The sequence below is a fragment of the Triticum urartu genome, chromosome 4A, assembly GCF_056163025.1.
Source record: "Triticum urartu cultivar PI428250 chromosome 4A, HENAU_Tu73, whole genome shotgun sequence".
In the NCBI taxonomy this organism is placed as follows: Eukaryota; Viridiplantae; Streptophyta; class Magnoliopsida; order Poales; family Poaceae; genus Triticum; species Triticum urartu.
In genome coordinates this window covers 125506308-125523245 of record NC_141876.1, presented here as the reverse complement: position 1 = coordinate 125523245, position 16938 = coordinate 125506308, and the positions used below count along the sequence as shown (strand labels likewise).

The 16938-nt window shown below is 52.3% G+C and overlaps 1 protein-coding gene across 1 annotated transcript; it reads right to left on the bottom strand.

Annotated features, from left to right (window-relative positions):
* Positions 1-3767: 3767 nt before the first annotated feature.
* On the bottom strand, positions 3768-16030 carry LOC147975083 (uncharacterized). The gene is made up of 3 exons (XM_087520265.1): positions 15971-16030; positions 5475-6063; positions 3768-5407 (listed from the first exon to the last, which is right to left on the bottom strand). Exons 1-3 carry the CDS (start codon positions 16028-16030, stop codon positions 3768-3770), a joined length of 2289 nt encoding a protein of 762 aa, XP_087376391.1.
* Positions 16031-16938: the final 908 nt, after the last annotated feature.

The window sequence follows — 16938 nt, the reverse complement described above, 5'->3', positions numbered from 1 at the left end:
AGGCAGGAAGTCCACCATGTCTGGAAGGGAGTGTGGGCATCCGGGAGGTTGACGGCCATGCGAGCCCAGGCGAGGATGTCATGCCAGACCTGGCGCGAGAAGGGGCAAGCCGCGAGGAGGTGATGCATGGACTCGAGCGCCTGATCGCAGAACGCACAAGAGTCCTCGTGCGGCAGGCCGTGGCGGGCCAGGCGCTCCGTGGTCCAGCAGCGGTCTTGCATGGCAAGCCAAAGGAAGAATCTGACGCAGAGGGGCGCCCATGGACGCCACGTGAGCCGCCAATGGGGGTCTTCACATGCGCCAGCGAACAAAGCCTTATAGCAGGAGCTCGTGGAGTACTTGCCGGAGGCGGTCCATCGCCAGGAGAGCACGTCTGGCGTGGGGGAGAGCGGCGTGTAGCGCACGAGCCGCCAAAGGTTGACGTACTGCACCATGGCCGCCGGGCCGAGCGCGCCGCGGATGTCGTGGACCCAAGAACGCAGGTGGAGGCCGTCTCGCACAGTGCGGTCTTTTCGTAGGCGGCGTGGGACAAGAGCATAGACTAGAGGAGCGATCTCAGCCGCGGATCTGCCATTGATCCAGTGGTCGGTCCAGAAGCGGCAAGTGTCGCCCGATCCAAGTTGCCAGCTTGTGGAGGCGCGGAAGATGGCCTTTGCGTCCGCGTCGTGAGGGATGGGGAGGTGGCTCCACGGACGCGAGGGGTCAGTGCGCTGGAGCCATAACCATCGAACACGCAAGGACAGCCCCGTGTGATAGATGTCGCGGATGCCAAGGCCATCGAGAGAGATAGGTCGGGACACTCGGTGCCAATTGACGCGACATTGGCCTCCGTTGGCCTCCTTGTGACCCGCCCAAAGGAATCCGCGGATGATCCGGTTCACCTTCTTGATTGCCGTTTTGTTGAAGGCAATGGCCGTGAGGAAGTGAGTGGGGATGGCGCAGAGGACGTGCCGCACGAGCGTGAGGCGATCCCCCTGAGAGAGCATGGAGGCACACCGGGTGGATAGTTTGCGGCCGAGCTTGTCGAGGATCGGTTCCAAACTCGTCGAGCCGGCCTTGCGGATGGCGAGAGGCAGCCCCAGGTAGGGGATCGGGAAGTGTGTCACCGGGCATTGCATCTTGGAGGTGATCGTGGCAATGTGGTCGTCGGTGCATTGGATCGGGGTTGCCGAGCATTTGTTGAAGTTGGTGTGAAGCCCAGAGGCTTTGCCGAAGACATGGAGGAGGGTGCGCACGGCAGCGATGTCATGGCTGTCCGGACGGCAAAAAATGGCGACGTCGTCCGCATAAAGGGATATACTGGATGCCGCATGCCTGGTAGTGAGGCGATGTAGGAGGCCTGCGTCCACAACGCGCAGCAACATGGAGTTGAGGACGTCGATCACGATCGTGAAGGGCATGGGAGAGACAGGATCGCCCTGCCGCAGCCCATGGGCATGGTCAATCGGGGGACCTGGGTGCCCATTGATGAGCACCCTCGTCGAGGCTGTGGAGAGAAGGATGGAAATCCACTCGCGCCATCGTGGCCCAAAGCCAAGATGTGTCAGGACCTGGAGCAAAAACGGCCAGGACACACAGTCGAAGGCCCGCGCGATGTCGAGCTTGAGAAGCATACGTGGCGCCTTGAGGTTGTGGAGGAGTCGAGCCGTTTGTTGCACAAGCATGAAGTTGTCGTGGATGCACCATCCTCCGATGAACGCACTTTGGTTGGTGGAAACCATGGATCCAAGATGGGGAGCCAGCCGAAGGGAGAGCAGTTTGGCGACAAGCTTTGCGAAGATGTGGATGAGGCTAATTGGCCAGTAATCATAGAGAGATCGCGCGTCAACACGTTTCGGGAGCAGAGTAAGGAGTGCCTCATTGAGCTTCTGGAAGCTTTGTCCGTTCATGGAGTAAAGCTTGTCGAAAGCTTCGCGGAAATCATGCTTTATCGTGTCCCAACAAGCAACGAGGAGCTCGGAAGTGAAGCCATCGGGGCCGGGCGCCTTACCGGTCGGCAAGCTTTTGACGGCGTCCCATATCTCGTCATCAGTGAATGGGGCGTCCAGCCCGAGCAGGTCGAACTGCGGAACGCGGAGAACATGGAGGTCAAGTGTGATTGCGCGCTCTGAAGCGGTGCCGAGCACGTCGGAGAAGTGGTCGAAGGCGGCGGTGACCATATCGTCGTGATCGGTAATGGTGGCGGATCCCACCTGGAGGCTCGTCATAATGTTGCGCTGCTTGCGGTGTGCCGCATGGATCTTGTAGTAGGAAAGCGCAGCGTCATCGCTATGAAGCCATGAAAGGCGCACCCGTTGCCGCGCGATCGATCTCTCGAGGGAGGCCAGACCCAGGTACGAAGCCTTGAGCTTCCGACGCAACCAGGTCTCGAGGGGGGAGAGCTGCCTGGAGTCTTGCGCCGCGTCAAGACGCGCAATGAGCTCACGCGCAACCTTGAGCTGCAAGGAGACGTTGCCAATCGTGCGCGCGCTCCAACGCTGCAACTGTCTAGCCGTGGTCTTGAGACGTGTCACGATCCTTCTGAAAGGGTCAGCGTCAGGCGCGGAGGAAGTCCAAGCCGCCGAGACCACATCGTGGAAGCCAGGAAGCTTAGGCCAGAAACGCTCAAAGTGGAATCGTCTAGCACCGGGCGGCCGCGCCACATAGTCGATCAAGAGCGGGCAGTGGTTGGAGGCGGCCGAGGAGAGGCACTGGAGAAGGCAATGGGGGTGGGCAGTCTCCCAACCGGAGGTGCAGAGGATGCGGTCGTTGCGGACAAGGGTCGGGTTGCCGCGCTCATTAGACCACGTATAACGGCGGCCGTGCATGTATAAGTCACGGAGCTCCTCATCCGCCGTGAATCGATGAAATCTACCCATAATGCGATGGTTGATGTTTGCATTGCTCTTCTCTGCCGCCGAGAGGATCATGTTGAAGTCACCGCCGAGGATCCATGGGCCTATGCGGGAGTCACGCACATCGTGCAGCTCGGCCAGGAACTTGAGCTTGGCGTCGTCGTCTTGGGGCCCATAGACCCCGGTGATCCACCAGTGGCCCTCGCCAGCTGGGGGGGTAACCAGAGCCGTGACATGGTGCGTGCCAACGATCGGGTTGGAAAGGGAGAGGTCCGAACATCGCCAGGCGAGCAAAACGCCCCCCCCGGGTGCCGGCCGCTGGGAGGAAGAAGTAGTCCTCGTCGAGTGGGCCGAGCGTGTCTAGTACAATGGAATCGGTGACGAGCACAAGTTTGGTTTCCTGCAGACAAACGATGGAAGGGGAGGCAGCGGTGATCACGCTACGAACAGTCGTTCGCTTGGCGCCGGAGTTGAGGCCACGAACATTCCAGAATATCGCTTTAAAGTTGTAATCCATAGAGGGATGATGAAGGCGTTAGGGATACAAGAACAGCAGCACTAAGCCTCGATGAGCTGCGCGTTAGACGCGCGGGCATTCTCAGGCAGTGTAGACGGGAGCTGCCAGCCGAAGAAGTCCGCGAATGCCTGAAGAACATCCGTGGCCAGGGGCTGCTCGAAGAGGAGGGCATATTTGTCGAGAACATCGCTGGGGATGGGGGAGTCGTCGTCGGCGATGAGGCCAAGGCGCTTGAGAAGAACTCGTTTAGCCTTCATCTCCGAGCTGAGACCAAGATCGGCCCGGGCGATCCGGAAGCTACGCCGTGGCGTAAAGTTAGCCGGTAGCTCCTTTCGTCTACGCCGTGGCTTGGGAGCAGGCAGGATGGAGGAGGCCCTGACGGAAATCGCGTCGACAAAGGAGGCTAGAGGGGCATCCTATGCGGCCGACTGCATGGGCTGCATGGCCAAGCTGGACGCAGCCGTAGCTGGCTCCTGGTTGGGTGGCGTTGCGTCAAAAGGAGCAGCAGGCAGCAGTGGGATGGGCGCGGGCCTGGGGGATGGGACGGGGACATGCACGTCGCCCCCAGGGGCCCGATCCAACGCAGGAGCGGCATCCGATGCGGGGTCCGTGTCCGGTGGGGCATCCAGAGCCGGGTCGACCAACCAATCCGGGCCATGCGGGATCGGCGCGGGATCCGAGGGCGCGGTGGTGTGGCAGTTGGAGGTAGGCGTGGAAGAGAGGGGCGAAGCATCCGGATCAGCGGGGTCACGCGCGGAAGGCACGACAGCCATTAGCCCATTTGAAATGCGCCTGTCTCCATCCTCCTGGGTCCCGCAGGAAAGCACATGAGTGGATGGGTGGGCCCCAACCGAAGGTAGCAGGCTGTCGGGACGGGCCAACTGGCGGGCCAGAACAGCGTCAGCCGCAGGCCCCAACCTTTGACACGCGGGGACCCAGTCAAAAGGTGCGAGACAGCCTGGGTGGGGCCCGAGGATTCTGGCCGAAACGCGGCACGGCGGTGGCGCGTGCGCCCGGCGGCGACCACGCCGGTGGCCACCCTGACGAGGGGGAGGGCGCAAGTCCGGTTGGGCGGGGGGGGGGGAGTCGTGCTGTTGCGGCCACCGAGGGGGGAGAGGGGGAGAGCTCGGCCCTGTGTCAGCGTCGCCGATGGATGGCGGCGGAGGCGGAGGCGGAGAGGGGCGGCGGTAGTTGAGGCAGGAAGCGACGTGGATGCGGATGGGGAAGCGCGCCAGCCCAAGAGCGAAGCGCTCAGCACGGTCCGGGTCGGCATCAGGATCCACAGCGTCGTCGTCCTGCATGAGAAGTTCGGAAGAGCGCGGGATGGCGTCGGGGTTGATGGTCCAGGCCGTGAGCCGGAAAACGGACATGTCGGACATGTCCCGTGTCTCCGGCGCTAGGTGCTCGATCTTGCAGAACGGAGAGAGCAGAGACTCGACGGCGGAGCGATGCCAGGCGTGGTCGGGGACGCCGAAGAGCTCCAGCGACACGAGGAAGAGGGCCTTCACCGGCTCAGACCCCGCGGTTCGGCCCCAGGGGTGGAAGATGAGGCGGAAGCATGGCGTGCGCACGCGGGAGGTGGCGACGCGGGCACGCAGCGACGGGTAGCTGAAGCGGATGAGGAAATCCTCCGGAGAGTGCCGGTGGACGGAGAAGTCGCCGTCGGCGAGGCCGCACTGGGAGCGAAGGGCCGTGGCAATCTCTTCGCGAGAAACACCAGTGCGCCGGCCCGCGACGATGACCAGGAGCGCGCGCTCCAGAGCGCGCTCGGCAGCAATGACCTCCTGGGAGCGGCCAAGGTAGCAGACAGTCGTGGCTGGGCGGGAAGCGGGGTGACCAGAGAGCGGGGTGGCGACGGAGGAACCCACCGAGGCCGTCGAAGGCGGGCGCGAGGACGTCGCAGGTGCCAAGGATGCCGGCGAGGGGGCGCTGAGCCGTCCCGACGCATACCACCCGGAGGACGCGGGGGATGACGACGAGGGGCGCAGGCCGGCGCCGCCAGTCGACCCGGAGGACGCGGGTGTGAGCAGCCCGGACGAGGTGCGGGTGGACGCCGCTGAGCCACCAGACGCAGAGCGGCCGTCGGGGAGGGGACACGACGCCGGAGGGGAGGGGGGAGCGGCCGTCGGACGAGGGAGGGGCAGCACGGGGGAGAAGACACTGCTTGGCGATGTGGCCGAAAAAACGACACCTTGCGCAGCGGATGTCCTTCCTGCACTCCAAGCCCGGATGGGCGTCGAGGCAGCGTGGGCAATCCCCCTCACGCAGCCAGGAGGGGCGCAGGCGAGGCCGAGCCTCGGCAGCCCGACGCTGGCGGCGGGGCACGCGCGAGCGCAGGCGCTTGCGTCCCCGAGCAATCTGCCAGGCGTCGATCTCGCCCCCCTCCGAAGGCATCCGGCAGATCTCAGAGCGGATGGGGGGCCGAGCAGCAGGCGGCGAGGGGCGCGCAGCGGGCGGGGAGGACGAGGGTCGCGGCGCCAGAGGGGAGGGCGCCGGAGCGGGCGAGCGGCACAAGGCCTGGCGGTAGGAGGGAGGGGATCCGTCGGCGGAGGGGCTGGACTCGAGCCAGCGATCCTCGCGGGAGCGCCCGACGGCGGGGGGGGGGGGAGGGGGAGGGGGAGAGGGCCATGACGGCGAGCTGGGCGACGTGGCCGGAGTGGCCGGCGCCGAGGGCGGTGGACGCCAGGGCCGGATTGGCCGCCGGCGTGGGGGCTAGGAGCGTGGGAGCGTGGGAGCTAAACGTCGTGTTATCCGAAAATTGCTCTTTGATTGATTGTATTTCCTTGTTGCAATCCGTGCTAAATTCTCCTCATGCTTATAGTCAAAATAAAGCGTTCACTAAACATATCGTTGATGTCTTGATGCAATCTTATGAAGAAAAACTTGAATTGGAAGTTTCTATCCCTATAAAACTTTATGGTGAGTGGGAACCAACTATTAAAATTAAGATTAAAGATTATGAATTCTATGCTTTATGTGATTTGGGTGCTAGTGTTTCCACGATTCCAAAGACTTTGTGTGATTTGTTAGGTTTCTGTGATTTTGATGATTGCTCTCTAAACTTGCATCTTGCGGATTCCACTATTAAGAAACCTATGGAAAGAATTAATGATGTTCTCATTATTGCAAATAGGAACTATGTGCCCATAGATTTTATTGTTCTTGACATAGATTGTAATCCTTCATGTCCTATTATTCTTGGTAGACCTTTCCTTAGAACGATTGGTGCAATTATTGATATGAAGGAAGGAAATATTAGATTCCAATTTCCGTTAAGGAAAGGCATGGAACACTTTCCTAGAAAGAAAATTAAATTACCTTATAAATCTATTATGAGAGCCACTTATGGATTGCCTACCAAAGATGGCAATACCTATATCTATCTTTGCTTTTTATGCCTAGTTAGGGGCGTTAAACGATAGCGCTTGTTGGGAGGCAACCCAATTTTATTTTTATTCCTTACTTTTTGCTTCTGTTTAGTAATAAATAATTTATCTAGCCTCTGTTTAGGTTGTGTTTTTTGTGTTTAATAAGTGTTTGTGCCAAGTAGAACCATTGGGAAGACTTGGGGAAAGTCTTGTTAATCTTGCTGTAAAAAACAGAAATTTTAGCGCTCACGAGAACTGCTGCCATTTTTATTTGGAAAGTGTTATTTAGTTAATTCTTTTTGAAGATGATTAATATATTGCGCTAGCTACAGATTACTACAGACTGTTCTGTTTTTGACAGATTCTATTTTTCATGTCTTGTTTGCTTATTTTGATGAATCTATGGCTAGTAGAATAGTTTATAAACCATAGAGAAGTTGGAATACAGTAGGTTTAACACAAATATAAATAAAGAATGAGTTCATTATAGTACCTTGAAGTGGTCTTTTGTTTTCTTTCACTAACAGAGCGCACGAGATTTTCTACTTTAAGTTTTGTGTTGTGAAGTTTTCAAATTTTTGGTAAAGATTTGATGGATTATGGAACAAGGAGTGGCAAGAGCCTAAGCTTGGGGATGCCCATGGCACCCCCAAGATAATCTAAGGACACCTAAAATCCAAAGCTTGGGGATGCCCCGGAAGGCATCCCCTCTTTTCGTCTATTTCTATCGGTAACTTTACTTGGAGCTATATTTTTATTCACCACATGATATGTGTTTTGCTTGGAGCGTCTTGTATTAGTTGAGTATTTATTTGTTAGTTTACCACAGTCATCCTTGCTGTACACACCTTTTGATAGAGTCATACATGATTTGGAATGTATTAGAATACTCTATGTGCTTCGCTTATATCAATTGAGTTATATAGTTTTGCTCTAGTACTTCACTTATATCTTTTAGAGCACGATGGTGGACTTGTTTTATAGAAACTATTGATCTCTCATGCTTCACTTAGATTATTTTGAGAGTCTTAAATAGCATGGTAATTTGCTTAAAAAATCCTTATATGCTAGGTATACAAGATTAATAATAAAATTCTCCTATGAGTGTGTTGAATACTATGAGAAGTTTGATGCTTGATAATTGTTTTGAGATATGAAGATGGTGATATTAAAGTTGTGCTAGTTGAGTAGTTGTGAATTTGAGAAATACTTATGTTAAAGTTTGTGATTCCCGTTATGCATGTATGGTGAACTGTTATGTGATGAAGTTGGAGCATGATTTATTTATTGATTGTCTTTCTTATGAGTGGCGGTCGGGGACGAGCGATGGTCTTTTCCTACCAATCTATCCCGCTAGGAGCATGCGCGTAATACTTTGCTTTGATAACTTGTAGATTTTTGCAATAAGTATATGAGTTCTTTATGACTAATGTTGAGTCCATGGATTATACGCACTCTCACCCTTCCACCATTGCTAGCCTCTCTAATACCGCGCACCTTTCCCCGGTATCATACACCCGCCATATACCTTCCTCAAAACAGCCATCATACCTACCTATTATGGCATTTCCATAGACATTCCGAGATATATTGCCATGCAACTTTCCACCGTTCCGTTTATGATGACACACTCCATCATTGTCATATTGCTTAGCATGATCATGTAGTTTACATCGTATTTGTGGCAAAGCCACCATTCATAATTCTTTCATACATGTCACTCATGAGTCATTGCATATCCTGGTACATCGCTGGAGGCATCATATAGAGTCATATTTTGTTCTAAGTATCAAGTTGTAATTGTTGAGTTGTAAGAAAATAAAAGTGTGATGATCATCATTATTAGAGCATTGTCCCAGTGAGGAAAGGATGATGGAGACTATGATCCCCCCACAAGTCGGGATGAGACTCTGGACGAAAAAAATAGAGAAAGGAAAGAGGCCATAAAAAAGAGAAAATGCCCAAATAAAAAATGAGAGAAAAAGAGAGAAGGGACAATGCTACTATCCTTTTACCACACTTGTGCTTCAAAGTAGCACCATGATATTCATAGTAGAGAGTCTCTCATTTCGTCGCTTTCATATACTAGTGGGAATTTTTCATTATAGAACTTGGCTTGTATATTCCAATGATGGGATTTCTCAAATTGCCCTAGGTCTTCGTGAGCAAGCAAGTTGGATGCACACCCACTTAGTTTCTTTTGTTTAGCTTTCATATACTTATAGCTCTAGTGCATCCGTTGCATGGCAATCCCTACTCACTCACATTTATATCTATTGATGGGCATCTCCATAGCCCGTTGATACGCCTTGTTGATGTGAGACTATCTTCCCCCTTTTTGTCTTCTCCACAACCACCATTCTATTCCACCTATAGTGTTATATCCATGGCTCACGCTCATGTATTGCGTGAAGATTGAAAAGGTTTTGAGAATGCCAAAATTATGAAACAATTGCTTGGCTTGTCATCGAGGTTGTGCATGATTTAAATACTTTGTGTGGTGAAGATAGAGCATAGCCAGACTATATGATTTTGTAGGGATAACTTTCTTTGGCCATGTTATTTTGAGAAGACATGATTACTTTATTAGTATGCTTGAAGTATTATTATTTTTATGTCAATATGAACTTTTATCTTGAATCTTTCGGATCTGAATATTCTTACCACAATTAAGAAGAATTACATTAAAATTATGACAAGTAGCACTCCACATCAAAAATTCTGTTTTTATCATTTACCTACTCGAGGACGAGCATGAATTAAGCTTGGTGATGCTTGATACGTCTCCAACGTATCTATAATTTTTTATTGCTCCATGCTATATTATCTATTATTTTAGACATTATTGGGCTTTATTATCCACTTTTATATTATTTTTAGGACTAACCGATTAACCGGAGGCCCAGCCCAGAATTGTTGTTTTTTTGTCTATTTTAGGGTTTCGAAGAAAAGGAATATCAAACGGAGTCCAAACGGAATGAAACCTTCCGGAACGTGATTTTCTCAACGAACAAGACCCAGGAGACTTGGACCCTACGTCAAGACACAAAAGAGGAGGCCACGAGGTAGGGGGCGCGCCTACCCCCCCCCCCCCCCAGGCGCGTCCTCCACCCTCGTGGGCCCCCTGTTGCTCCATCGACGTACTCTTTCCTCCTATATATTGTAGCGACCCGACCTCAAACGGCCAAGTCTCTGTGCTTCAGTGTCATCCTTGGATCGGTAATGCTGACACACACAATACTCGAGGATTTATAACAGAGTAGCAATCACACACTTATTACATCGAATGTCTCCAAAGAGAACTTATTACAATAAATATGGCTTAAGGCCATCTAATACGATAACAGCGGAAGGCTTGGAAGATAAAGTGAGTCCATCAACTCCAGCGGCATAGCTGAGCTGCACGTCAATGACCTAACGAACCTTCTCGTCTGAAAAGTCTGCAACATAATATGTTGCAGCCCGAAAACGGGTCAGCACATGGAATATGCTGGCAGAGTAACACAGTAGAGCAAGAACAAAATAATGCTATCACTACATGCATATTTGGCTGGTGGAAAGCTCTATGGTTATAGTTTTGCGAAAAGCCAATTTTTCCCTACAACAAAGGAATAGATTTTAATTTAACTATCATGGTAGTTGAAACATCATTGAGATGGTTCCTCCAACTCAATCCCAATTAAGGTAATTATCAACCCAACAACATTAATTTAGAGTGATGAGATACTTAAGAAACTCCAAATACTAGATACTCAAGACATCCATAACCGGGGACACGGCTAGCCATGATTAGTTTGTACACTCTGCAGAGATTTGTGCACTTTTCCCCACAAGACTCGATCGCCTCCGTTGGATTTCTCGCATTACATGGTGTTTGAGAAACAGATGACCGAGACACAGTCTTTCCGAAACATTAACTCTCTACTCCGGGTAGACCATACCAAACCTACAACCCACTAACTGTTGATCCACCTCTTCAAGAGCTTCACGTAACTTACTCAACTATGCTAGAGCCCATAATAGCTTGTGGCTGCACACATAAGTTTCTAGCATGAATAATCTCAGTTCCCTTTGAGCCTGGGTGGCGGTCCATAGGAAGATCACACGGGTACTCCGGGATTTCCAAAAATACACGCAACACTGGGTACTCCAGGTGCCTCAATCCACCTAGATGTGTATTTAAGTTGCCACCTTAAGTTGAACCATTAATTAACAATCTCACAACTGTCATGGATTTCACTCACCCAAACCACGTCTACGAGCATAGCATAGCAATATAAGCAATTCGTAAGAGTAACTCCCAAGGGTTTGAATGTAACAGGGTTATAGGTTCTACCTCATCAACTACTTCCCAACCCACATGTTAATGACATCCTAACCATGCAATGTTTGGGGATTGGAACTAGTGCATAAAAACTGGGTGATAAAGGGGTATGATGAAAGTGTTACTTGCCTTGCTGACGATCCGCGTAACCTAGAGACTCCAAATAACACGCTTCGCACTCCGGGAATTCTATCGCAAACAAACAATAGCATACACAAGTAATCAAGCAAAGAAACACGGGTAAAACTCAAATAAGAAGATCTAACCAGAAATTTCAACTTAAGAACTCCGGTTTGCAAAAAGAATCAAATCGAACGGAGCAACGGAACTCAAATGGCGAAAGAAACAAGATCCGTTTACTAATCTGGACCTAGATCAAATTTTACAGTAGCAAAAACTTGTGCAAGTTGGTTAAGCGGAAAGAGGGTCTCGAGACGAAGATCTAGGCGCTTGAATCGCCTGATTCCGACTAACGAGCGAAAAGATAAACTAGAACGAAAATCGGATCAGAAATCATGATCAGAAATAACTGCGGGAAAATCTGATAAAAGAAAACTGACGACCAGGCTAACGAACGAGCGTTCGTTATCTGTAACTAACGAGCGAAAACCGTCCGTTAAAACGAACGTATGGACGAACGTCCGCTAAAAAGAAAAACCGGGAAAAACCCGCAAACCTAAAAAAACGAGTTAGGGTTTTCTTTAAAAAAACGGCGGCTACTTCGTCGGTCTGACGAGGACGGCGGCGGCGGCGAGGCGAGGCGCGGCAGCGGGCGAGGTGGCGGCGGCACGGCGCGGCAGGCGGCGGTGGCGCGGGCAAGCGGCGGTGGCGCGACGGCTTGGGCTACGGGGCGAGGCGGGGCGGCGGCAGTGGTGGCGGGTGGTGGTGGCCAGGGGGCGGTATTTAAGGGGAGGGGTGCCTTAGGGAGGGAGCAAAGGGTCGGCGGCGGCGGAGTCCTAGCCGGACTCCGGTCCGGGTCGGGGCGTGGCGGCGTCGGTCTCCTGAGGGAGACAGCGTCGCGGGGGAGGTGGGCCGGTGGCTGGGCTTCGGCCCAGTTAGCCACACGCATTTTTAAATAATTTCGCCGAAACTAAAAAAATCCTAGAAACTAAAATAAAATTCTAAAAATGCCAAAACAAATTTTCTCCGTCTAAATAAAATATTTAGAACGAGATGAACATTTTCTTGGCCCTAAAATGCAATTTTGAAAACATGCAATTTTTCTAATGCAAAAAAAATTGCAAATAAAATCCAAATAAAAACAAATATTGATTTCAATATTTTTCCTCCAACATTTTATTTATTTTGGAGAAGTCATATTATCTCCTCTCATATGTTTTTATTATGAAATATTTTCAGAGAGAAAAATAATTAAAAACCAAAAATCCTCGTTTCAAAATTTGATAAAATCAAATTTGAAAACCGGGGAAATCCCCAAACTCTCTCCGAGGGTCCTTGAGTTGCTTAGGATTTCGACGATCGCGAGACGAAATGCAATAAAATATGATATGCAAGAATTATCTATGTATAACATTCCAAATTGAAAATTTGGGATGTTACATATATACCTACGTACCCCGAAATGATCAGATACGGAGCCAAAACCCTAATTCCACCGCCGCAACTTTCTGTATCCATGAGATCCCATCTTGGGGCCTATGCCGGAGCTCCACCGAAGGGGGCATCGATCACGGAGGGCTTCTACATCATCACCATAGCCCATTCGATGAAGTGTGAGTAGTTTACCTCAGACCTACGGGTCCATAGTTGTTAGCTAGATGGCTTCTTCTCTTTTTGGATCTCAATACAATGTTCTCCCCCTCTCTTGTGGAGAACTATTCGATGTAATCTTCTTTTTGCGGTGTGTTTGTTGAGACCGATGAATTATGGGTTTATGATCAAGTCTATCTATGAACAATATTCGAATCTTCTCTGAATTCTTTTATGTATGATTGGTTATCTTTGCAAGTCTCTTCGAATTATCAGTTTGGTTTGGCCTACTAGATTGATCTTTCTTGTAATGGGAGAAGTGCTTGGCTTTGGGTTCAATCTTGCGGTGTCCTTTTCCAGTGACAGTAGGGGCAGCAAGGCACGTATTGTATTTTTGCCATCGAGGATAACAAGATGGGGTTTTCATCATATTGCATGAGTTTATCCCTCTACATCATGTCATCTTGTTTAAGGCGTTACTATGTTTTCATTAACTTAATACTCTAGATGCATGCTGGATAGCGGTTGATGAGTGGAGTAATAGTAGTAGATGCAAGCAGGAGTCGGTCTACTTGTCTCGGACGTGATGCCTAAATACATGATCATGCCTAGATATTCTCATAACTATGCTCAATTCTGTCAATTGCTCAACAGTAATTTGTTCACCCACCGTAGAATACTTATGCTCTTGAGAGAAGCCACTAGTGAAACCTATGGCCCCTGGGTCTATCTTCATCATATTAATCTTCCAATACTTTTTTATTTACTTTCCTTTTATTTTACTTTGCATCTTTATTATAAAAAAATACCAAAAATATTATCTTATCATATCTATCAGATCTCACTCTCGTAAGTGGCCATGTAGGGATTGACAACCCCTTATCGCGTTGGTTGCGAGGATTTATTTGTTTTGTGCAGGTACGAGGGACTCGCGCGTAGCCTCCTACTGGATTGATACCTTGGTTCTCAAAACTGAGGAAAATACTTACGCTGCTCTGCTGCATCATCCCTTCCTCTTCGGGGAAAACCAACGCAGTGCTCAAGAGGTAGCAGCGCGCACGACGTCGACCTCCTCGGCGAAGTAGGCGGGTTTGGCCACGGCGTCGGGTAACGGGGGAATGGCACTCCCCTATTGCCGAGCCTCCAGCCCGTCGACCCGGCGCGCATGTCTGGTGGTGCCGGGATGTTCGCCTGGAATAGGAGTCAGGACTCCTGTTCACGGAGCGTGCGGCGGCCGAAGCCGTTGGCCACCGCCTCGTCTCCGGGGAAACGCTCGGCCATCGGGGAGGGGAGGGAGAGGGGAGGGGCTGGGCGGAGGCGCTCGGGAGAGGGGAAGGCTCGTCGGCGGCGCTCGGGAGAGGTATAGCTCGGCGGCGAGGGCTGGGCTGGTGTGTCCACAGGCGAGCGAGGCCACCGGCTTATATAGCGGCGCCGCCCCCGTGTGTACGCGTGCGAGGGAGGGGAGGCGTCGGCGCGCCGTCCCGTGACGCGCCGCCCGTGAGGAATCAATGGCAAGGCTGACCGGCGGCGACAGCCTTGTCATTGATTTCCCGCGGGAACCGAGGCGTTGGGGGAAGACGAGGCGCGGTGTCGCTGACGCGGCTGGCCCACGGCTTTTTCGAGCCAAAACCACTTGCCCCGGCGCCCCCGGGCACCCCCAGCACGCCGGGTCGGTCTTGGTCCGCCGGCGCTGATTTCGGCCCAGGCCAGCGAAAACCGAGCTTCTGGGGGCGCGACTGTACCGTTTTTTCAGCGCCGGCGCGAAAAAATCGCCTGGGGAGGCCTTCCTGGGGCGCGGCTGAAGATGCTCTTAGAGGGACAGTGGTATTCCCAGCCCACCAGGATTCAAGTCCTGGTGCTCGCATTATTTCTGGATTTATTTCAGGATTTCCAGCGACGCGCTTTTAGTGGGAGGAGACGTTTTCGTCGATGACGAGGCGCCTACGGTGACTTCGTAAATCTCAAGATAACTTGCCGGCTCAGTCTCTCGGAGATGTTTATAGGAGTAGGGTGTGCGTGTATGCGTTCATAGAGGTGAATGTATACGCGTATGTATGAGCGCTTGCGTCTGTACTGATGTTCAAAAAGAAAAAAAAGGAGCCCTAAGATTTGGTTCTTTCTCACATACAAAATCACTGACCCGAAGGGCATTGTACTTGCGAACAGTTTCAGCATGTTTTCTCCGGCCATGGGTCCCACCAGCAAGTCATTTTATTCTCGAGTGCACTACCATCACCATTTCCATTTCGCAGGCTCCAACTCCACTGCTGCAACATGTAGACATCGTGCGCCACCACCCATCCCTCATAGCAACAGACTGGAATCAGGTGACTTGATGTGGGCGAGTCACGCCGTAATCATCCGTTTGATCAGAAATGAATAGCCCACATCAAGCACTATAGCAACAAGTATTGTAGATGTGCACTGAAGCTGGCAGCTATTCATGCCAATCTGTCCATTGATTCTAGATAAAACGGTTTAGAGAGGAGGCAAGTCATTGTACTGTTCACCGATGACTCGTCCACAGCAAGTCATCGAATCTCAGTCCCATAGCAACATGTTCACCCTGTATTTCTTACCCTCCCCTTCTCTTCTATTCAGTATGGAACTACGCCGCAACACTGTTTTCCACCGCCAATGTTGCATCAACTTCCTACTATGTGTACCCCTACAAGCCATGGATTACAAGGCTAAAAAATGTTTGGACCTGATTTGCTATTGAACTTTAAGCTTTTTTTGGCGAATAAGGCACTATATTTATATGAAAATATTTCAAACGATGCAAGACACCCAAAAAACAAGGAAATTACAAGCAGGTCTTACTGAAAAGGGTTTTCCCCGCTTTGTATTCCAAAGCAACCAACACCGATTACATAGACAATGCTAAGGCGAGTAGCACAACAAGCCCAAAGGAAAAAAGAAGGAGGAAATAAATACCAACAAAGGCAGCTCGACAAAGCGAGGATGACCTACCACCGCAGCACCCATCAGAATCGACCCACCACGATACAAGGCTCCGATCCGCCACGTATCAAGCAGCACCTCCAAGAAGGAATGCAACGCTGCTACCCGGACGAGTCCTAGGGTTTCCTTCGGCACGCGGAGGGGAGTAGGGGATGAATACCACCAACACCCTTCAGCAAGGACTGGCGGCACCCTCAGGCGGCGCCGCATCGGAGCCAGAAGACCCGGCAAGGATTTCTCCCATACTCCATACCACATCGCCCAACCGGACCAGAGCCAACCAGCCAACTCGTCGCCCACCAACATGCGCCATTGCAGTCGCGACGCCACCCACGCCGCCTCACTGAGATCATCACCACGAGGCCATGAGGACTAGGAGAGAGCGCCGGGCGACGGGAGCAGCAGCATCATAGCCGCGCGGGAGGGAACCACCTCCACCACCGTCGTGCGGGAGGCCCGTGCCTCCGGCACCATCGCGGTCGCCGTCCGGACGCGGCAGCAGGGCATACTAGGCCATCCCTGGCCCGGCCAGGCCCGAATCGGGCCCGCTAAGCCCTGCCGGGCACGCTGCAACAGGGCGGCAGCAGCGCCGCCTGCACCCCACCACCCAACGTCGCTCCCCCGCCTCCCGGAAGTCGCGTCGTAGACCCGCCCCGCCGTCGGACCGGCTAGACCCAGATGGGGCCCAAAGGGCCCAGATCTGGGCTGAGCGGGCGCCGCCAAGCCGCGCCACCCCGCCGCCAACGACGTCGCCGCCGTCCAGCCGATCTCCCGCGTCATGCCAGGATGCCTCACCGCCATGTTGGACCGCCGCCGCCGAGGAACACCCCCCGGAGCCACTCCGCCCCATGCCGGAGAGCACCTGAGACCGGGGGTGGCGTCGCCGCCAGCATCGCCCGGGCCAGGCCCAGCGGCGGGCACCAACAACGGCGGCAGGGAGGGAGGGATGAGGGGGGGGCTGGGGGGAGAGGGACCGGGGCGCTGCCGGTCGCCCTGCAGGGGGGACACGGTCGTGAGAGAAGCCGAAACTGTTTATGCCAATGACACGTTTCGATCGGAAACAAGCAGGTCCTAGGAATGTCAAAAAAGTCAGTCTCTAGCACGAGCTGACGGCACGCCGCTGCTCCATTGTCGGAGCTGGCCTCACATTGTAGCCTGCTGTTTAGAAGCCATCAACGTAGAAGTCCTGTGTAGATTGGAATCCCAGAGTCGAACGACCTC

Bases quoted from the DNA above. Each gene is read 5' to 3' on its own strand.
- LOC147975083 (XM_087520265.1), bottom strand. From the start codon at position 16,030: ATGGCGCATGTTGGTGGGCGACGAGTTGGCTGGTTGGCTCTGGTCCGG. The intron at 6,064-15,970 runs GTATGGAGTATG...CCACGCTCCTAG, and splicing joins TGGTCCGGTTGGGCGATGTG to CCCCCACGCCGGCGGCCAAT. The intron at 5,408-5,474 runs GCCGCTCCCCCC...CTGGTGGCTCAG, and splicing joins TGCCCCTCCCTCGTCCGACG to CGGCGTCCACCCGCACCTCG.